The sequence below is a fragment of the Myotis yumanensis genome, unplaced genomic scaffold (assembly GCF_028538775.1).
Source record: "Myotis yumanensis isolate MYYU_CA2020_CCGP unplaced genomic scaffold, mMyoYum1.0.hap1 SCAF_4, whole genome shotgun sequence".
Classification (NCBI taxonomy): Eukaryota; Metazoa; Chordata; class Mammalia; order Chiroptera; family Vespertilionidae; genus Myotis; species Myotis yumanensis.
The window spans coordinates 57,076,215-57,099,743 of record NW_027223755.1 but is presented as its reverse complement, the minus strand read 5'-3'; the positions used below and the strand labels follow the sequence as shown (position 1 = coordinate 57,099,743).

The following is a 23,529-nucleotide window of genomic DNA, read 5'->3' as shown; positions in this document are numbered from 1 at the left end:
TGTGTTTATTTTTTCTCCAGATCAAGCCAATTAGAAAATAGATGACCTGACCTGCCCCAGCATCCTCCAGGACCTTCCAACTAGCTCCCCCTAGTGCTTAAAAGTCTTTCTGTTCTTTGTTTCAGTGGAGTTGAGTTTAAATTTAGTGCTGGCCACTCTCCACTACTGTGATAGCCTTGAGTAAAGTCTTCCTTGCCTGTTTTATTTTGCCTGGCACATTTTTTTTTTATTTCTTACTATCTGAATATAAAACATATAATATCATGAGTAGTTATGCTTTGAGAGAGAGATCAGAGTATGAAAAGGAGAAACCAAAAAGTAGAGAGAGCTACAATCAAAAAGAGAGGAGGAAAAGCAAAAAATAAAAATGAAAATATAGGATATCAGTAAAGCCAACGAGAAACAGTGATCTTTTTTTATAGGCTGTTTTACAGACTGGGGAAAGGCTGCCTTAGATGCTATTAAAATTTACCCTTCAGTTAGTATAAATTAGGAAATGGTTGTATACAAACAGAATTAATTTGCTTTCCTGTGAAATTAATTTACTGAATTATAAGACAGATGTGCATGATTTACTTTGCAGGTTTAATGTAAGCATGTTGAAAAAAGTGTTCACTACTGTATACCAGAGGACCTCAGTTATATTACTCATTGAGAACCCAGTGAAATCTCCCTCTGGTCCCTGTACCAGCAAGGACTGAATAACTTTGCCTCTCTCTTGAGTGACATTTATGGCACATTTATAGCAACTGTATGGAATTTCATGGTATAGATGTGAAACAAAATCATAGTGTGACCCTATTTTCCTACCTGGTTTCCTTGAGCCTCAATTTCCTCACCTCTTCAAGTTGATTGTATCTCCTCATTGTATGTACATTTATAAACAACCTTATCCTTTCTTTGAAAACAATCTAAAATCAATATTAGTAAAAATAAATTTCGTGAACTCATATTCAATAGACCAATCTGTTACCACTAGCTGATTTTGGACAAACTCTTTAATCTTTCTCAGCCTCTGTATCCTTATCAACAAAATGTGAATAATCTCTCCCTCAAAGAGTTAGTGTAGGATTGAGTGAATTAACAGATCAGAAGCTTTTAGGACATATGTGTTTAATTAGACTGTATTACTAGTTACCTGCAGAGAACAATCTGTAAAAAAAAAAAGAAAGAAAGAAAGAAATAGTGAAGGTAACAGTTGGGGAAACTGGTGGCGCCAGAATTCTGCACAGGGTTTGTCAGTCTCTGAAACTCTGCTCTTCATCCTGATGTGGTTCGTCTTCAGACTGGCAGAGGATCTTCTGAGTTTACAACAGAATCCCTGTAGAGCTTTCTCACAATACAGATACAGATAGGCCACTCCCTATGCCAAAATAATAAGAATACTTGAGTGTAGGACCAGCACATGCATATTTTAAAAATATTTTCACAGACTCAAAATCATCACATTTCCTGCAGAAAAGAAGCCTTTTGCTCCTCAACATGTCTAAGAAGAATCTCTTTGGTCCAGTTAATAGTTTTGGGTTTTAGATCCTCAGATATAATTGTTTTTTTATATCATGTACATCACAAAGAAGATAAAAGTAAGTAAAACTATACACAGATATCCAGAGAAGGTGCTTTTGCTAGGAATATTAAGTATCATGATGGCAATTAATTCAGGAGCAATAAGCAGCAGATCCCTGTGGATGTGAGAAATAAGCTTGAATAATCCACCCCTATCTGTCAAAGTCTGTTTTACCAGAGTCAGAGAAGACAAAACAAAAACCTATGGAATGTTGTGAAATAAAATTCATATATAGTGAAATAAAAATTAAAACCTATTAGAAAAGACCAAATAAAGAATTGTGATGATTACTTGCCATATTCCAATTAAAAAAAACAATTACCAGCAGAAATTTCCAGAGTTTGTCTCTTCTGAAAGATTGTACCTTAGATCTTAGGATTTTTTAAATCCATAGCTCCATGGTGTATTATTACTGCAAATATGACAAGCCAAGGGCAACTAATCAAATGTCATGTGCCTGTTGCTTGGAAGTCTGTAGGCTTCTTAGGCCTCCCTGACTATATTGGCTAGTGTGCCTAACATTTAGCTGATTTATCCAGAAAAAGTCATTGGTCCATGAGAAACTTACTGAGTAAAATATAGTTGGAAAATTGTCTGAGGGTCCAGTTAGGAGGAGGTATAAAGACATTTTTTTTTGTTTTTTTTGTGTTTGTTTTTTTTAGGAGCTTGGGTAGGAGCCACAATCAATCCAGCTGCACAAAAAAGGGGAATATGTTCTATTTTAGGAAAGGAGGTTAGACCCTGCATGGATGAATACTAATAATAGATTCATTGGGAAAAATGCATAAAACAAAAGGATAAGAGCTAAAGTCTGAATAGTCTGAAGCAGAAAGATTGCCATCCTTCCTGTTTGGGAGGTAAAGGACTGAAAAATAAAACCAAACAGTCTGAGCTGCACTCTCTGTCAAGCAAGACCTTTCTTCAGGCAAGAGGGTGAGCAGAGCCAGAGGATAAAATGACCTCCTAATCCCTTTAAAGTAATAACAATAGATGTGGGCCCAGGATTCCCCTAAAAGGATCCTGGAAGATTGAGAGAAATAACTATCAGATGTTTGGTTTAGTTTGCTTCATATGTCTATTTGACAAAAAAAATATCTGATTTTGCCTTATCCCCAGTAACATAGCATGGATACTAAAGGAATCTGTATAATAAGAATGCAGAGAAACCCATATAAAAACACATATATTTAGAGCCAGATGCAAAAATAGAGCCAGAAACCTGGATATACATCCTATACTGTGGCTCAGTAATAGGATCTTTTCATGGAACGTGCAATATCATTGGTTTCTGACCCAGCCAGACATGGAAGTTTAGGGGAATGTCCATCCCCTAATTTCTTCCCTTCTACCTTTACTTCTTTTCTTGTAACATGATATTGGTATGGGCAGGCAAAATATATTGAAAATAGGCATTCCAGTCACATATTTATAGAATGGATTATTTCACTACACTCATTCTTTCAATCATTTTACCTCCTAACATGAGAGAAGCAAACTAGCTTTCCTTTATTGTTTCACTTAGGAAAATAAACTAGGTAAAGCTATAACCAATAAGTGAAAATGAATAAAATTAAAGTACACCAAAAATTTTTTTAAAGAGAAGCTAAGTAACAAAAGATGAAAGGTTATATCCTTGGTTAGGTAACTAAACTCAAATCCATCTAGAGTCTGACAAGGAGAAGGCTGAGTGCCCACCAGCTCAGCAGTGGTTATCTACCGCCTAATCATGAGAAATTAGGCTGAAAGAAGTAACTTGCTTTTCAAGCCCCACACAGTGGCTGGTCAGAAACTTCCAGTTCAAGTGTAGAATATCTATAAGTTACTCCAAACCTATCCTTTCTCTCCATTTACTTGTCTCCTGAGCTAGAACACAATTACACTAGTGTCCACTGACCTCTAATTCCTTGGTTAGGCTTTTGTCAATAAAACAGCCAGAAGGAAATACAAATGGAAAAGAAGAATAGTAACATGTTTTCGCAACATCTAAGATATCACCAGCTATTTTATTATATACATACAGCTTTGTAGGTGAAAATCCTACCATTTCATCAATGTATCTAAAGAACCTAAATTTCAGTGTGCTATCTGGCACTTTACTCAAAGTATAGCTTATTATGATGATTATAATAGATTTGCAGTTCATGAATGACTATATGAAAGTAATGATATAAAAGCATTTTCAACAAACATGCCAGAATTTCCATATTCAGTTGAAAAATATTCTCTTTAGTCACCTAGAGAAATTGTGTATTTCTAATAAAGTTGACACCACTGCTTAAAACATTTTGGTAACATCCCCTTTCAACCAACTTGAAAATCATTTATGAAAATTATCATGACAGCCTGGCCAGTGTGGCACAGTGGTTGAGCATCAACCCATGTACCAAAAGGTTGCCAGTTTGATTCCAGGTCAGGGCACATGCTCGGGTTTTGGGCTCTATCCCTGGTAGAGAGTGCAGGAGGCAGCCAATCGATGTTTCCCCTCTCATCGATGTGTCTGTCTTTCCCTCCCTCTTCTTCCCTCTATCTGTAAAAGTAAAAAATCTTTAAAAATTTTTTTTAAAAAGAAAATTATCATTACTGTAAGTTATCTTTTTAAAAATTTATTTAAGGTATTACATATGTGTCCTTATTCCCCCATTACCCCCGACCCCCCTGCTCATGCCCTCACCCCCCTGTTGTCTGTGTCCATTGGTTAGGCTTATATGCATACATACAAGTCCTTTGGTTGATCTCTCCCCCTGATCCCCACACTCCCATTCCATCCCTCTGAGGTTTGATGGTCTGATCGATGTGTAAGTTATCTTAATAAATTTTTATTCTCCAGCAGATTTCTTACCTCTAGTTTTAATGTAAAATTTAGTTTATAAATATCAGTTATTAAATGATTAATATGAATGATCACTATTTCTAAGATACTATGGGATATGATTTTTCAAATATCACATAATGGTAGGTATAGGGCTATTTAATCCAAAAGTATGTTTTAATAACATTTTAAAATGAGGAAACTTTATATAACAAATTTGAAGTCTTGGCTTGAAAATTAAAATTAAAGGATTTAGCAACACTAGGCAAGTATTTCCTGTTAGAATTACTGGGAGCTGAATGGAGGCTGATCCCTTTAGAAGAGGAAATGCATTTTTGCTTCAATCCCTGCTTGCATAATATATACAAATACACTGACATCAGGAAATTTGACCCGTTGTGGTATGCCAGTGAGCATATAGGTCAAACTAAGTTGGCATTTTGGGTGGCCAAATACCCAATTTACCTCATTGTAAAAAGATTACCTGTAGTCTTGCCTTATGGAACTCTGAAATGGCTGTAAAGTTGGGCCAATAAAATGTAGGTGCAAATGAAATATATCACTTTAGGGCAGAAACTTATGAACTAGCATGCACTTTGACAAGTCTGGACATCTAGCTATGAGGCACTATTCCAGGCAGAGGTTTCTCCATTAGCCGTAGCCCTGGAGAATAGACAACGAATAGCAAAATCATAGTCCATAGCAAATAGGCAGCCTAACTGAGAAATAAATCTATGTTGTAACCCACTGTGATTTGGGGACCATCTGTTGCTACTACATGTTCAAGCCTATCCTGACTGACACACACATTTAAATCACTTCCCCAGCCTCTGTAAGGAACTAAGTTTGTGACCCATGTCTTTGCTGTAAGTTCTCCTCTAATTTTTAGAATGTGAAAAACTGAAGCTCAATAAGGTTGAATAATTGTTCAGAAATAATGAAGTCACTGTTTGCACCCAGGTCTATCTGACTCCCAAGTCTGTGCACTTGGGCTGGCCAGAGGTCTCCCTTCCTCCCTTCCTTGTGCTCCAGTGACATGAAGACACTGGGCTGGGGCCTTTTTCTGGAAGAGAGCTGCAGTGGCCAGAGATGGGAGTAATCATGGTGCAGCCATCATGCGACTGTCATGACCCACTGTCTGCATGGAGCTCAGCGCGGTTCCTGGATATAGAACGTGCTCAGTAAACACTGGCTTTTATTATTACTCTGTAGGCTGTTGACTTACTCAGGAAAGAGGCATTGATGCCTGTGTGCCAGCCATGTGCAGGCAGCCGCCCCCACGGAGCGGAGTCCAGCTGGGGAAGAGCAGACACCGGAGCAGTTGCATTGCCACGGATACGCTGAGAGAATGTCAGGACGGTCTCGCCTGGGCGGGCACTTCTCTGAGGAGGTGGTGTTCATTTTTATTTATTTACTTTTAACTTTAATTCCTTACTCACTGTAATGAGACTAAAATGTTTATGCTATTATTTCTATCTTTCTCAACACTATTACTAAAAAAAATGGCTTTCAAATTCAGTGGTTTCTCAAATATCTAATCAAAGTAGATATCTTAATTTAATAAATTTGCTAAAATGTAATAACCCTTTTATGACAACATTTTCTAGAAATCCTATAAAATACACGTTAATATGTAATTTAATAGTCTGGGTTTATTTTGTAAACACATTTTGTCTGTACCACTTAAAAATAATTTTGAATGATATTTATTGTTTTGCATACAATTCAGACATTTATTAATATTTAAAAGACCCAAATGCAAAGTAATAAATTTGGATTCTTTTCCCCATAAAAATGGGAAATATATCTTGATAAAGAACTTTTAAAATTATTATTACACACCAGTTAGTTGTTGGAATTGATAGTTCCAGGAAAAAAATACTTAACCAGCAAAATACAAACAAACAAAAAACACACACAAAAAAACAAAAAAAAAAATCTGATTAGTATATAAAACAGTTTACAATAATATTGTAAGCAGGAAACAAAAACTGATCAGAAAACACTCTGCCTTAAGTTAATTTTCAAACAGATTCCTATTATACCACAGTTTACTCCAAATAACTCTAAGCCCATTAAGAGCTCTTCTATACATACAAAAACTTAGCAAAATTATACAGTACTATTGCAATAACAAATTAAAAGTTGTCATAATACATGTAACTTAAATACCCCCCCATTGATAAAGTGGCTTCTTATTCCTTAAACATAAAAATTCTGCTCTTCATTGTAGAAAGATGAAATCCTCTCATCAAAAGGCACATTCTTATCTGCAAGGGGAAAAAAATACTGTAAATGCTCATCCTGGAATATATTTAAACATATTTTAAAATATTCCCAAAGATTTGGAGTGGCAAGAAGATAATAAAAGTATTTAATATTAGGGAATTATAATGAATTGCACCAATAAAACAGATTGTGATTTTGTCTATATTAATTATGCCAGGTGCTATCTTTTACATTATAATTCTAACCTTTTCAAAGACATTTTATATGTAACTAGTGTAATTAAAGACTAGTTCATAGTCATACCAAGTTACACCCTCACATAACTGACTTTAATAAAATAACCTTAGTGCTTATTCTGATAATATGTTATGTTCCATGTTAAAAGTAGTGTTTTAGAAATTAAAACTATTTTCCAATTGGTAACTTTTTCTTTAATATTTTTTTTTATTGATTTCAGAGAGGAAGGAAGAGGGAGAAAGAGAGAGACAGAAACATCAATGATGAGAGAGAATCACCGATTGGCTGCCTCCTGCATGCCCTACACTGGGGATCGATCCCACAACCTGGTCATGTGCCCTTGACTGGAACCGAACCTTCAGTCCGTCCACCAACGCTATATCCACTGAGCCAAACCAGCTAGGGCCCAATTGATAACTTTAAATAAAAACTTTTTAATGAGGCTTTCTGGATAAACACTTGAATCTGTCTTCTGTTTATGATATGCTGATGTTAAAAAACAGAAAATATTTTGTGGCCAAGTAACACTGCCTACAAATGTAATGAACACATATAATACAATATTAAACTTAATGATGCAGAATAGAAGTAGCTAAAAAGAAAATTTAGGTGCCGAAACCGGTTTGGCTCAGTGGATAGAGCGTCGGCCTGCGGACTGAAAGGTCCCAGGTTCGATTCCGGTCATGGGCATGTACCTGGGTTGCGGGCACATCCCCAGTAGGAGATGTGCAGGAGGCAGCTGGTCGATGTTTCTCTCTCATCGATGTTTCTAACTCTCTATCTCTCTCCCTTCCTCTCTGTAAAAAATCAATAAAATATATTTAAAAAAAAAAAAAAAGAAAAGAAAATTTAGGAACTTTAAAAATTACAAACTTGGCAAAAATTATTAGAATAGCCTTGAAGTAATAGAATTACTAGCTTTTAGAAGTTGCTAGAATTGTCAAAATTCCCTTTAGTGTAGATTATAAAATAATAATAATTTTGCTGTTTAGTAGGAATCAAACAAAATAGCAAGAAGATATTGTTCCCATTTGTTGTTTTGTGTTGTAAAGCACTGTTTTAAATTGCATTTTTGATACTGGTTATGAGTATTTGTTCCCAATATTTTTTAATTATGTTAAATATATAAAATATATTGTTTCACTTGAGGAAAATGCAAGTAGTTTTTAATCAGAATATGCTCTTAGATTCCTCATCAAAGTTTCTAAGAAGGCTGAAGCATCCTACATAATAGTTAAATAATTGTTATTTGTTTTTTAGTTTTATAATTCCTTTGTGTAAAATGTTTCCATAACTAAACAAAAGAAATGCCTTTAATATATAAAATTAGGATATCAATAGCAAATTCAAGGGAAGGTAACCAAGCTGCTCAAGTTAATTTTTTCCACATACCTACAAATTTTCCCTATTAGACTGTATTAACCTCAATGCTTAAATTACTAGATATAGTGGTAATGGTGGTTAACTCTTTAATATCCAATCAATCCCCAAAGACAATTCTGATCTAATCATGGCATTTTGATTCCCCCCCCCTCCCAGGGTTATTTTATTTTATTTTTAATATATTTTTTATTGATTTCAGAGAGGAAGGGAGAGGGAGAGAGAGAGAGAGAGAAATATCAATGATGAGAATCAATGATCGGCTGCCTCTTGCATGCCCCCTACTGGAGATCGAGCCCACAACCTGGGCATCTGCCCTCGACCAGAATCTAACCCGGGACCCTTCAGTTCACAGGCTGACACTCTATCCACTAAGCCAAACTGGCTAGGACTTCCCAGGCTTAGTTTAGAAATGATTACATGACCAATGATATAAAAAACAAAAACAAATAACAAACAGCAAGTCACTTCCAGAAAACAATTCTGTTAAGAGTTTCTAGGGAAATTTTTCTCATTTCTAAGAAACAGTTACAAGAGAGCTAGTGCATAACTTCTAGGGAAAGCTAGCATTCTGAATGTCATTATAGGAACTGCTGGCATCATCTTACTGTCAGCCTAAAAATGAGTAACAATAACAAATTAAAAGTTGTCATAATACATGTAACTTAAATACCATGAAGCCAACACATGAAAATGGGCAGAACCAAGGGGATCATGGAGAAAAGAAGCCAGAGCCCAGGAATACTATGCCTGGAGTCAGCCCTACCTGTGACATCTTCCATGTGAATATATCCTCTTTAGAAAATTTAGATTAAACAATATTTGACAGTTTCAGATTGTTTAATCTAAAATCAATAGTGAAAATAATTACCTCAAGTCCTAACTACCAACTACAATCATTATTAAAAATTTGACATATTAAAAGCCACATTAAAAAAACATCCCTTTCAGAAAGGGCTAATTACAAAAGGCTTATTTTATACTGTGGTAAAACTGTAAGCAAGGAAATCCATTTACCTTTCTGGAAATAACTTGCTTCCTGTTATTCTGTGGATAGAATTTGGAAAATGAGGAGGAACTAATTTTAGAAAGCACTTAAACAATGAAGGCAGCATAGTAAGAGATGAGCCAACAAGAATTACCAGCAGTTATACTGTAGAGCAGTGATGGCGAACCTATGACACGTGTGTCAAAGGTGACACGTGAACTCACTTTTTTGGTTGATTTTTCTTTGTTAAATGGCATTTAAATATATAAAATAAATATCAGAAATATAAATCTTTGTTTTACTATGGTTGCAAATATCAAAAAATTTCTATATGTGACACGGCACCAGAGTTAAGTTAGGGTTTTTCAAAATGCTGACACACCGAGCTCAAAAGGTTCGCCATCACTGCTGTAGACTAATATGATTTTGCATTGCAACTGACAAGGTAGGCAAAAGAAAATATTTGTATTTCTCATTTTTAGGGTCCTCATTTGAAAATGAATAATAGCAAGTGCTGGTTTAGATAACAAAACAAACATAATTTATCATTATTCTTTTCATAGGTATAAATCATACAAGTATTTAATAAATGGAGTGAGATTGCAGCAGGAAGATAAGTCTAAATCATATAAACTCTCTGAGTCTCAGTTTTCCTATTTTTAAAATGAAAGCCGGAACTACTTTGCAAGAGTGTCTTTATTTCATGTAGTACAGGTAGGGAGCCTAGCACCGTGTCTGGCACATCCTGCTCTCAAGTAGGTATTTATCAACAAGTGACTATTACAATCACCCCTATTGCAGTTCTGTTACCCCACTCTGTCCAGGCTTCTCCCTGGGCTCAGTAATAGGACCCCTGATCTTATCCCTCTAAAGACATCCCACTACTACCACCCATTTCATGGTTTCTTCGTATATGGCTGTCTTGGAAAGCCCTGGTGAAGGTCTTCTTTCAGGGCCCCAAAGACCTTATAATGCAGTCTTCATTTTAGTATTTATTTTTTACCTTTATTGGGAGAAACAAATGGCATTATACTTGATTATCATGTGTTATTAAAGTGAGTCATAATAAGATCTATATGCATCTTTCCTACAGGGTAAGTTTGAAGTGTTAAATAGATGGCATAATGTATGTTTAATTCTAATACCAATATCAGAACATCAGATTCCTGCTCACTGAATCAATGAAGTTTGGATTCCAGTTTTCCTTCATTCAAATAATTCCCCCTCTATCCAAATGTCCTCTATTGACTAGAATCTTGACTGACTCTTTTCGTCATTCATTTGCACCGAAAGAAATTCTAAATCCATATAATTTCACTTATTCAAACCTCCTAGGAAAGGTCTTAACACTCTGCAAGGCTGGATCTGAGAAAAGACAAAACTACACTACCAGACCATAGACCATTAGTCCCACAATTTTGCCAAGAAGCACTGTTTACAAACAGAGTAACCCCAATTAACACCAAAATATCTTCAGAATGCAGTAATAAAATCAATTTTACTATCTCCCTCCCCCGACCACAAACATACACACACACACACCCACACACACACAGAGTTAATACATATTCCCAGTATGCAGCAATTAAAAGGACAAATTTCTGCAAGGAAATCTGCAATAAAGATTTCTTTTGGGGATGGTATTCTATTCTTTGTTTACTTTAGTAAAACAATGTGCATGTGAGCTATTGGTTGGGTAGCACAAAGAACTTCATTAAACAGAACTAAATAAAATCAGTTAGAATAACAACTATTAAGAGAAACTGTACTTTATTTTTTCAATTTGCTTGTTCAGAACTTGCCTCCTGATTCATGTGATTAAACTGGGGAACACTTACCTTCGAGGATGATTGGCATCAAACAACGTGTTATCATCATCCTCATCATCCTGTTCTAAAGGTGTCAGTTCCATGTTTTCTATATTAGTGTCCAAAACTCCGTATCTCCTAGTCTTTCGGTTTCTTCTTCTCATCCTATTAAATAGAATGTATTAATAAATATGCCTTAAATAGGGTACAGATGATCCTTATTTTGTATTTATTTGTAAATTAAAAATAAAGTATCCCCTCTGTTTCTGACACAGGAGATTCTCAATATCAGAAGGATTCCATTTCAGAAATGTAGCCTAGGTTTTTTTATGAACCATGTTTGTGTGCCATCACCATTTCTTCTGGCATACCCCTTCTCTCTCTGTCAAGTTATGGTGTTGGTAGATACTCCTTTAAGCCTTAATTCAGGTGCCACATTTTTACTGTAGCCTTCTAGTCCAATCTTTTCCCCACATTTTCCATGCATTCTTACCACTGTACAGGATTATATACTTTCAGCCCCACTGAGAAATGGTATGTCTATACATATTCAAACGCTAGACTGGGTATGAGTATGAGTAATATCATGTTTGTTTGTATGTGTGGGTGTATGTGATTATATTCAATCTCTATCACATATTCATCTTAATTACTTTGTTTTGATTTTTAACAATCTTTTATAAATGTGAAAACATTCTATTTCATAGGCCTTAAAAAAAGAAAAAGACAGCACACTGGATTTGTCATATGGGTCATAGTTTGCCAATCTCTGATTTATATTTATAAAGGTAATTCACAGAAAAACTGAGAGCAGGAATGATAAAAATGCTGACTCTGGAAATAGAAACATAAAAGGTACAGGGTGTTATAGTTCACTATTGATCCTTTTGAACTACATGATTTAATAACATTTGCATGTATTCCTTTGATTTGAAAAAGTGAAGGGAGACACCTGGCAGCAAAAGTTAAGGATATTCAGTTATAATTTTTCCTCTTCCCATTTGCCAGTCTTTTGCTCAATTTCTAAACATTCATCTTTCTAAACATTCATCTTCAGTCAACAAAGAAGAATTAATGTCATGGGAAATTATTTTTAGAAATAAACCAGATTCTTCCAGGTTATATATTATATATCAAATAGTCAATATGTTAATAGCTTGGTCATTGCTGGTCACAGGATACCTTGGAAACTCTTGAAAAAGGGAATAATATGATTATAGAGCTTAAGGACTTGTGAAATTTAATCTCAGCTGTCACTCTTCTCCACTCTCACGGTCTTCATCATACCTTGAATGAATTCCCGATCTTTCAATGTGTGGCTAAACAAATATGCCTACTAACACTATTTTTTCTATCTGTGTTCAGTGTAAATAATTCACTAGACTTTGTGAGTCTTTATTATTTATGCTAGTTTGTACTGTCCTTTAATCATGTATATAACTATCTTCCAAACATAAATCCAAGCTCTTGGAAAACGAGTTAGTGTATAGTGAATGCATTGTTATGCACCAAATAAACAGGGGAATGCAGATAAATTTAAATTAATTTAGTATTTTAGTAAATGCTACTAGTTTATAAAAGAATAAGTAAAAAAAAAAACCTGTATAGTGTTAAATATCATTTATTATTTCCCATTTTAGAGTCATTTTTCTATTTCAGTTACAGTTGACAGACATTATTATACTAGTTTCAGGTGTACACTTCAGTGATAGACATTGCATAACTTAATGTCAATATGTGATCATCCCAATAAATATCACACCCATCTAACACTATACATAGTTATCAGAATATTATTAACTATATTCTCTGTGCTGTACTTTACATTCCCATAGAATTTATACTTGAAATGAACTTCCCTAAAAGTGTCCTTCCTAGATTCAAACATATAGGCAGTGATAGTTACATGGTTGTGACAGCTACATTGTCATGGGAACATCTATAATAATAATTTCGTGCATCGGGCCTCTAGTCTAATATGAGAAAACATGTATGTACCCATACACATTGGTTTTTCTCAGAGAAGGTAAAAAACAGCTGTAAAACTTTAAAATAGGTTGATTCAATGAACCATCTACTTAAAATACTAACAAACATTATGTGTAAATTATAATATGCATAAAAATATACTAAAATTTTTAGTAAAAAGGCTACTTTTACCTTTGTAGTGTACATTATTTCTTAATAAGTCTATTTTTGTTTTTAAATGAATATTCAGAAAGTTATACTTTTACTGCCCTTTTTATACCAACTGAAAAAAAAAAATAGGAGCACCAAAATTAGATGGAGAGGTAGAAATCTTAGACTTTTGCCCTAAATTTTTCTTTAAATTTTTTCAGTTACAGTTGTTATTAAATATTATTTTTATACTAGAGGCCCGATGCACGAAATTCGTGCAAGGGGCTGGGCCCTCCACCGAGGCGGCATCGTCTGGAAAATTGTCCAGAAGGACATCTGGTCTAATTAGCATATTATGCTTTTATTATTATAGATTAGTTTCCATTGTACAGCATAATGGTCAGATAATTACATCATTTATGAAAAGATCCCCCAATAATTCTAATACCCACCTGGCGCCATACATAGTTATTACTTTTAAAAAAATATATAATTTTATTGATTTCAGAAAGGAAGGGAGAGGGAGGGAGAAAGAGAGAGATTAAAACATCAATGATGAGAGAGAATCATTGATCCGCTACCTCCTGCACGCCCCACACTGGGGACTGAGCCTGCAACTAGGGCATATGCCCTAACCAGGACCTCCTTGTTTATAGGTTGATGCTCAACCACTGAGCCATGCTGGCTGGGCTATTAGAATATTATTGACTATATTTCCTATTCTGTACTTTACATTCCCGTGACTATTTTGTAACTACCAATTTGTACTTCTTAATCCCTTCACTTTGTCATCCAGCTCCCCGAACTCCCTCCCATCTGGCAACCTTCACTTTGTTCTCTGTATCTCTGAGTCTGTTTGATTATTTTGTCATTATTTTTAATCACAAGAGTAAAGGAGGCTTTAAACTTCAGTAATTTTAATAGCTACAGTTCTTTTCCTACAAATGAATGCTTCCATTGAGCTCATGATACCCAAACTTGTCTATTTGTGTTGATAATTACATATGTATAATTTATAGGCATGCACACTTTTCTACTAAACATAGTAAATGAATATTGCAATCTGAAAACAAATTTTGTTGGCTCTTGGTTTACAAAAAAATAGGAACTTTATTTATAAATGCATAGAGATGGAAATATGGAGGCCTAAAAGGGCAAAAGAATAGCTACATGGTTTATATTGAATTATACTCATTCATCACATGGCATGCACAGGTTAATGATTGTGATCAGATCCCTTCTAGGTATTCAAGTGATTATTCAAACAGTTATCCTACATAGATGCAGATTCCATTACACTCAGGTTGGTAAGAATTATTTCAGCTTAAATAACCTATAAAAGCTACAGTAGAAAAGCAAAACTAAACTACTAAAGTAAGCTTGATAAAATTTTATGTAAAAATGTATGATGCAACATAAAATAAACACCACAGAATAAAACTCCATTTCATTTTACTACTCTGTGAAAGTAAGAAAACCGACCAAGGTAAATTGCTGTAGCCATCTGACTTGATTCTTTTATTTTCCCTTTTAACTGAATACCTGCAGGGTATTATTGACTATGGAATAATATAAATAATATTATTCCTTAATTTCTTCTATAGCACATTCAAAACAAGACTGAGGAATATTTTACTGTATATTTTATGCACAAATACCCCCCCTATGTAATTAGACATAATGATAAAGTAGAGTATATCTTAATAAAGGTACAACTACTGACATGCAGTATTTTTCTTGACTATTTTTTGCAAAGCAGTGAATTAGCAACTAAGAATGATTTATTTATTTTGACTTTACATAAATTTTAATACATAAATCCAAATAAATTACTTGAAGGAAAGGTACACTTCATTATATTATGGTGAAAACAAGTTGTTATATACATTCATTTGGACTAATTAGACTCCCCCCCTTTTTTACTGAATTTATAGGAGTGATCTCAGTTCACAAAACCATGCAGTTTTCAAGTGTACAATTCAACAAAACATCATCTGAACACTGCACTGTGTGCCCATCACACCAAGCAAAGTCTCTTTCCATCCCCACTTTAGCCCCCTTTGCTCACCTCCAACTACCCCCAAACCCCTTTCCCTCTGGCTAACACCACACTGTTGTCTGTGTCTATGTGTTAGATGTATGTTTTGCTAATCCCTTCACCTTTTTTTTCATCCAGCCCCACACCCCACTCTGAGAGCTGTCAGTCTGTTCCATGCATGTATCCATGCCTCTGCTTCTATTGTTCATCAGTTTACTTTGTCCATTAAAAAAAAAATATTTTAAACTAATTTTTTTGCTATTGTGACATAAGGAAATAAAAATTAGTGAGCCACAATTTTAGTCTATGACTTTCATCAATAAATCCAACACAATTGGATATATGACATATAGTAAAAATTATTTATTTCCTCTTCATCTCATTGCCCAAATCCAGCCCATCAGTTGTCATTTCAAGTTTTTCAATAAGTAGACACTAATAAGAGATAAGAGTATGTCATGGGTTGAATCGTGTCCCCCAAAATTCACATGCTGAAATCCTAACATTATATTATTGTATTACATTCACTCATCACATGGCATGCACAGATAATGATCTTGATCAGATTTCTTCTAGGTATTCAAGTTATTATTCAAATAGCTATCCTATATAGAGAAGCACATTCCTCAATGTTCCATTATACACAGGTTGGTAAGAATTATTTCTGATAAAATAATATGTAAAAGTTACAGTAGAAAAATTAAACTGCTAAAGTAAGCTTCATAAATTTTACCATGTGACTTTACTTGAAGATAGGGTGTTCACAAAGTCAATCAAGTTAAAATGAAGCTGCAAACACAAAGTTCTATTGATTGTTCTTCCTGAGATTCATTGAAGTTCACTTAACAGTGCTCACCACTGCTATCAATTTCCTTGACTATTAAAATAGCTTCCTACCTGTCTTTTCCTATCTACTCTGGTCACCCACTAACCTCCCCTCCATCCTCTAAAACCTCCAATAGTTTCCTACTGTTCAGCATTAAGTAATAATTGTGTGATAAAGCCTACAGAGTTCAACACTGGAAGGCTCATAGTCACCTCTCTAGCCTCACCTAGCTCTTCACTCTACATTCTACTTCACTTTCATCACTCCAGCCACAACCCCTTCTCTCAGTCCCTTGGAATGGCCATGCTTTCTGTCACTGTCCTCACACTCTTCCCCACCCACTACAATATGTTAATAACTATTCATCTTTCAGCTCCAGCTCAAGTATCACTTCTTTAGGGAAACCTTTCCAGGTTAATCTAGCTCAGTCACAGGTACCTATTATTGGCTTCCAAAGCACCCATGCACATCTCCTTTAAAGTACTTGCTCAATATGTTGTGTGTACTTATTTGTGTAACTATCTGTCTTCCCTACTAGACCATCATTTTATGGAAGCAGAAAACAGGTCTGTTCTTGCTCACTACCAAACCCACAAAACACAGGCATTGGCATAAAGCAGATGCCTAATAAATATGTTAAACAAATTATTTAACTGAAATATATGGATTCACATTATACCTTGCATTTTCTCTGCACAACAAAGATAGCTATAATTTTGTGTGCAAATCATCACTTTTGGAATAAGAAAAGCCTAAATGGCATTATCTTCCGAAACATACCACAGCAAAATTCAGGGGAGCTAGCCAATTTTTAAATCATAATATGAATAATAGCTTCTGACTCAGGACAAAAAAAAAAAAAATTCCAGAATGACTGAACATTAAATATGCACTCATTCCGGGTGTGGTGTTTTAGGTAGAGCCCAGCTGATTCTCATACACTACACAAATTAGATCCACCAATATGCTGTGCTGTGGAGTTTCATTTTTTTCTTTTGGATATGAACATGTGCCATATTGTAACATGTAGGTATCTTTCATTTACTCACTAAAGTTTATATTTTCAAAACCTAAACTGAATTTTTGCTTTTCTCTTTAAAATTATCAGCATTCTACATGAAAGCCATATCTGACACCAGTGATACTGTACAGGATAAAACGAGTTACTTTGATCTCTCAATGTCATGATGATTATTCCACCACTTTGATGTAAAGTAATGGTGCTCTCAGGAGCTACTGATTCCAAAGTAAAGTTTTCAAACTACTGCGTTTTTTAATTATTTTGCTTTCTTTTCATAATTATTATTGGATCCTCTCTGGTTGCTTCTCAGATACCAAGCTCTGAAACTGTAACAACCTTGGCCAAGTGCAGCATTAAATAGAAGATTCCCCCAAAAAAGCATCTGCTACTGGTCACCTACAGTAAAACATTCACTGCTAACACCCAAAAGTTAAAAAAAAAAAAATGAATGCACGTTCGTCTATGTTTAGGATATTGCAACCTTGCTTTCTCTGATAGCCTTTTCTCACCAAGCTCCTTGTAATTCAGCACATCCTATCAGTTCTTAAGCTTATATTTGTCTCCCATTTGATGGTATTCTGGTGGATACCCCAAATGAAGTGTAAATGTCACAGAGCTTAGCTATGAAGTATCCTATATGACAATACACTCATAGCATATACCTCCCTTGCTATCTCTCTTTGTCTGTTCATGGATTTCCCAGTGTTCTTTTAGGCCCTGAACCATGGGATGTGATACTTGATAATTATTCTTACCTCCATTTTTAAGAGTTCAGCATGGGTTTACTTCCCAAACAACTTTAAAGTCCTATTTACAATCTAGCACCCCCAAGATGCATCACAGCTGGCCTTTGACTGACTCCGTGACCAACTCCTCCAGCCAATTTCTCTTATAATCTCCTTTTATTTCTCCCAACCTTGTTAGACCTACCCTCTTTTACTGATTATACTTTCAGAGGTCAGATACATATAGAGTATGGTATGGGGAGGTAGTAGATAAGATAGTAACTCCCCCCCCCCCCCCAAAATGTATTACAATTACAATTCTAGATACAAAAAAAATCACTTAAAAAAACTTACTGAGTTTGCACATATGTCAAACATTGAGCTAAAGAGCTTACAAACATTACCTGATATAATCTGCATAACAATTACATAAGTACCCTCATTTTATACATATAAAGGCAGAGCTTGGAAAAAAAAAATATTGCAGAGCTTGGAAAAAATACTCAAATGCATGCAATTGGACTCCCAAGCCTGGGTTCTTAAACATTAAGCCATATTGTATTCCTAGTGAATCAAAGTAATGTTAACCACGGTGACAAAAGTCACTACCTGTCTTCTGATCCCTAATACAATGATTTTATATCAGACTGGATATACTGTCCTGGTGAACTGTATTTTCTGGTTAATCTTTTTGTGGTAAAGAGTAATAACTTGGTAGCTACTTGCATTAATAAGTACATTTATGTTCTTCTGGTTAAACCATCTCTTAGTTTTTATCACTGTAACAGAGTCTGCTTCTCCCTTAACAGAACCATGATTTTGTTTAGACAGCAATTGAGCCCAGACCTAAGAGATACACAATGGTCATAATTATTGGTATAAACCCATCATGAAAATGTAACAGTCCTTTTGTCAGTCATTGTCTAGGGTTGAGTGGAGGAAGCAGTTCAGACAAATGGAGTAGTAGGGTTTCTGGAAAAAGATTTTTCTCCCTTATTGAAAAAAAGAATATAGAAAAAGATGTTGCATTCAGTATCCCTTTCTTCTTTCCTGGTTGAGACACTAATTGTGTGAGAACATAATGATAAAAACTGAAATAGCCATCCTAGAGAGACAAGGATGGAAAGAGCCAGAAATAATTGCTTATTATTTTCAGTATCAATAGAATTTGTTTTACTATTCTGTACAGCGCAAATTCATCCCAATGAAAGAGTAAAAATATAATCAGTTAGTTCTGGAACTCAGCAATACAGAAAGAATGCCAAAAGTAGAATTCAAACTCTGGGTTCTGGAAGAGCTTGGACACTTCCAGCTCTATGAACTTTAGTATTCTCACTTCATATGGCAGACATTACTAATGTTCCCCAAATCTGGAAAACACACACACACACACACACACACACACACTTTCCAGTTCTTTATACAATTAGACTCATTTGTAGGCTGAAGCAGTCAAAAACCCGTATATTCCTTAGTTTCTCTTGCCAAGCCCTGACAACTGTGAAGGGCTTATGTTGAAATGGCAAAACCTCTGAGGTAAACATCATTTTAAAGATATTGGAAATGATGAGAGGCCAAGTCTTTTAATCAAGGTAACACAGGTTATGATGAGGTAACAATCTCAATCTCAATGGCTTAATGCAATCAGTTTATTTCTCCATTATGAAAATTCAGCTACAGGCTTGGACTGTCCTCCAGGACAGCTGTCCTCCATGTGGTATCTCAGCAATTTGACTGGCCTTAACCCTATGGATTTTTGTTTATTTGTTTTTTAATATATTTTTATTGATTTTCAGAGAGGAAGGGAGAGAGAGAGAGAAACATCAAAGCTGAGAGAGAATCATTGATCGGCTGCCTCCTGCACACCCCGCAGTGAGGATCAAGCCTGCAACCCCCAGCACGTGCACGGACTGGAATTAAATGTAACTTCTGGCTCATAGGTTGATGCTCAACCCCGGCTGGGCTTAACCCTACGGTTTTGCTTAAAAAATAATAATGACCATCTAAGGGTAATCTTTTCTTTTTTTTTAGACTTTATTGTGAGAAAAAATGCCCTACACAGAGAAAGAAACTCTAATTGGTGTTAAGTAAGATCTTCATACTGCTTTGTTCTACCAATAAGAAGAAAGCTTGACTGATGCTAACAATGTCTGGACAATGTTCAGAACTCATATACTTTTTGCTTCCAGAATACAGGATGAAAACTACTCATTTCGGTGAATGCCCATTTTGGACTCCCACAAATTTCCAAATCTTCACCACCTACCTATATAGCAAAGTATAGAATTCACTAAGAACACTCACTCATTAGGCAACTACTTATGCAGAGCCTACATAACGTTGTACATAATGTTCAGGACTGAGTATTTAGCAGGGAATAAGGCAGACAATGAGCATCTTCTCATAGAGATTATATATTCATTTTAGGCAGCCTACTAGGGTTTCTACTCCCTTGCATATATATTTCTCAATTTCTACAGAGAGAATCTAATTGTTGTTTGGAATACTTCCAGACTCAAAGTGGAAGCTATTTCTAGTCACATATTCAATATAACTGAATTCGATAATAACAAAACAATTTGGAAGTTTAATGGGCTTTAAGTATTTTACAAGTAAAATATTTTCAATGTTACCTCCTATCAGTTAAAGAAATTATGATTTATCCTTCCCTCCTTGGCAAAACCAACTAATGCTGGTGTGCTGTCGGACATACTGTGGAAGTGCGGGTCCACAACGGGAATTCACCGAAATGAACAGTTTCCATCCCGTAATCTGCAAGCAAACAGTATATGAGTGCTGAACATTGTCCAGTCATTGTTAGCATCAGTCAAGCTTTGGACATCATGTAGACAACTAAATTTAGGATTTAGACGGAATGAATGCAATAGATACAGGTTAAAGAGTGCAGTTTTTCTTAGGTATAGTTCAGAATTGGGCGGTTAACACGTGTGAGTTATCTAATAGAATCGGACTGAAAAGACTGTACCCTTCCAAGCTTTACAGAAATAAAAATAGAAAAATCAATGGCAATAAACATTTATATGTAAGAGGTGGGCAAAAGTAGGTTTACAGTTGTGAATACGCGACACCATGCAAAAACCGTAAACCTACTTTTTGCCAACACACACACACACACACACACACATATATATAATAAATAAGGTAGAAGCAACATGAAAAGGGTGATCCCCCAAAAGTTATCATCCAACCCATAATTTATAAGAAACATAATACACAGGATACTCTGTATCTACTCATATAAACACTGATTATTATTCCTATTAGGTGGCAATATTGTACAAATACAAAAGCTACTAAATAGGAATCCCGCCTTTAAGTAGTTTGCGTTCTAATAGGCAAAAGGACAAAGTAAACAGTATATAGAGTAGAAAGACAGAAGTATTAAAATATATTGTGGTTGAGTACAAGATTACTCCCTCTTCAGGGAAAGTTTGCCCTTTGAGGCAAGGTAAAGCGCTTTGGAGGTGGGGTGCTAACTTATAAATAAAAGGGAGCAACTACTTGGTGGTTTAGATCCTCCCGAACGCACCAGAAGCTTTTAACTGTCATCTTCACATCTCTCTCACTCAGGCAGGCCCCCCTGAGAGTGGGCCACGCCAGGCCACTGACAGCCGATTCGCTGGAAGGTCACCAGGCAGCTCATCAAGGCTGCGCCTCACCTGACAGTCCTGACGACGAAGTACACCAGCACCGCGCCGCTCACCACCATCAGTACGGTCAGGGCCCGCTGGGTCATGGGCTTTTCGCCTGGGTTGGGGCTCACAGCGAGGACGCCACCCACTGAGCCTTCTTCCCCCGCCTTCCCCGCTGGGTCATCCGCTGCAAGCGCCGCCCCGGGGCTGCTGCCATTGCCGCCCTCTGCACCTCGCGGCCTCGCGGCTTCAGCCGGAGCGCGGCCCGGGGCCTGGGCGGCGGTGGGGCCGGGCGGCAGGGGGGACAGCGTCCGCGGCCGGTGATCGGGAGGTCCTGAGTCCGGAGCGGCCTCGGCCGCCTGCAGCAGCACCGCCAGGGGCCCCCTTAACCCTGGCAGGAGCAGCAACAGCAGGAGGGCGGAAGCCAGGAGGCGGCCGAGGCAGCAGCTGCGGTGCAGGGCCCTCATAGTCCCCGACCAGCCTCTCACCACGCCGGTGCCGCCGGGACCGCCGCCCTGGCTCCCGGAGGGACCATGGGCGCAACGGAGAACGGGGCGGCAGTGACCAAATCCCGGGGAGAGGCGCGGCCGCGGCAGGTGGCACCGGCGACAGCAGTTGCAGGGGCGGCGGAGGCCGGGAAACCGGAAGTTCGCACATCTCAGCAGCCACTGCTACTAAGGACGCGCTCGGTTGCTAACTCGTCGGGGCCGGCGCGTCCAGTGACGTCAGGGGCGCGGTGCCTCCGCGCACGTGTCCTGCCTGTCGGCGAGGGGTCTGGCCCTATGCTTAGGTCCTAAGTAAAAATGTCAACAAAAGAAAAGTGTTGAGCGATTCTTTGCATAAGGAGACCATGGGAGATTGCGAGCTCATAGCTTGAGTTCGTTGGTGCGGAGCTGCAGGTGCACAGCCAACCAATGATTCAGGCCTTGAGGTTCCGCTCCGCTCAGGTACAACTTTCAGACGTCTCTTCCCGTCTCTAGGTCCTGACCTTCCTTTCCTGAGAGCATTTACTTTAGAAAACTTGTAATTGCAAATTCATTCTCTGCCCTTCTCAGATACACATCTTTTTAAAAGCTTTTGGCTTTTGTCAGTTGTGCAACCCAGGACTGTCTTAAGGACCCGGGAGCCATCTTTTGAAATGTAATCAACGAAGAAGATAGGAGCCTCTGGAAAGGTAGGAGCCTAACCTAGGCAGGCGCCTTGTTTCAAGTTGTAGAACTACCTCCTGTCATGAAGCTAAGAGAAAGAGTTAACTTTTCCTTTGAATAAGGCCAATTTGTAAACATAAGGGGCCTATGATGCCCCCTTCTTCAACTTTTAAAATCTCTTCAGCTCTTTGTTTCTTTCTGGGTAGTGTGCTCAGAGGTTGGAGAGGATACACTAGTATTGAGATCCAAACTGAAAACAGACAATGGAGGTGGAAGGTCCCTGTGTGAAGAGGAAAGATTCTGAGCCCCTCCAGGATGTGGTCTAACTGGGGACATGACAACTAGGTGAAGAAATCCTATGGCTTAAAGATACATTTTTCTGAGACATAAGGGAAGGGGTGACTTGCTCCTTGCGTAGGGACGTACCCGCCTAGTGGTATAAATCCTCTAAACTCCCAAATATCGGGGCACTTGGTTTGGTTTTGGCCGGCTAAGTTGTCCACTCAGGTCCTGAGTGTATTTATTTCCTAGAAAAAAATCCTCACCTGCTTTTGCTGCCATTTGTTTGAATTCATTCCTACCAGCAAGACAAGTACTGGGGGTACAGAGTACTGTCTCTGGCCAGGAGCTATTTCTGACCAGACACCACCCCAACCACCACTGACATTACAATAATCTGGAATAATGTCTTCCTTACCTGTTTAAGTTTGACATCACTAACATGGAACTTTGGCTTGAGCAGATACTAACAAACAACAACAACAAACCTGGCCAGAAGCCAAAGTTAATATTTGCTCTTTTCTTAAAAAACTTATACTCAACAAAATTGTTTAGGATTTCTGCTTGCATAGCACTGTGCTAAATTATGAGTGTAGAGAATAGACAAATATGACCCTTGCTCTCATAGCACTTAGGTTCAAATGGAAGTAACAAAATGAACAATTGAACTCGTTCTGAATGCTGAAATATGTGCTATAAATGA

At 37.0% G+C, this 23,529-nt stretch overlaps 1 protein-coding gene across 3 annotated transcripts; it reads right to left on the bottom strand.

Moving 5' to 3' along the window:
• Positions 1-1,108: 1,108 nt before the first annotated feature.
• On the bottom strand, positions 1,109-22,032 carry FAM174A (family with sequence similarity 174 member A). 3 transcript variants are annotated; one of them, XM_070412383.1, is made up of 5 exons: positions 21,427-22,032; positions 11,049-11,183; positions 9,240-9,269; positions 5,602-6,646; positions 1,109-1,363 (listed from the first exon to the last, which is right to left on the bottom strand). In XM_070412383.1, exons 1-4 carry the CDS (start codon positions 21,864-21,866, stop codon positions 6,643-6,645), a joined length of 609 nt encoding a protein of 202 aa, XP_070268484.1. In that variant the 5' UTR covers positions 21,867-22,032; the 3' UTR covers positions 1,109-1,363; positions 5,602-6,642. The 3 variants fall into 3 exon arrangements, with proteins under 3 accessions (XP_070268484.1, XP_070268485.1, XP_070268486.1); XM_070412384.1 differs by lacking the exon at positions 9,240-9,269 and having other exon boundaries at positions 21,427-22,028; XM_070412385.1 differs by lacking the exons at positions 1,109-1,363; positions 5,602-6,646; positions 9,240-9,269 and having other exon boundaries at positions 11,045-11,183; positions 21,427-22,031.
• Positions 22,033-23,529: the final 1,497 nt, after the last annotated feature.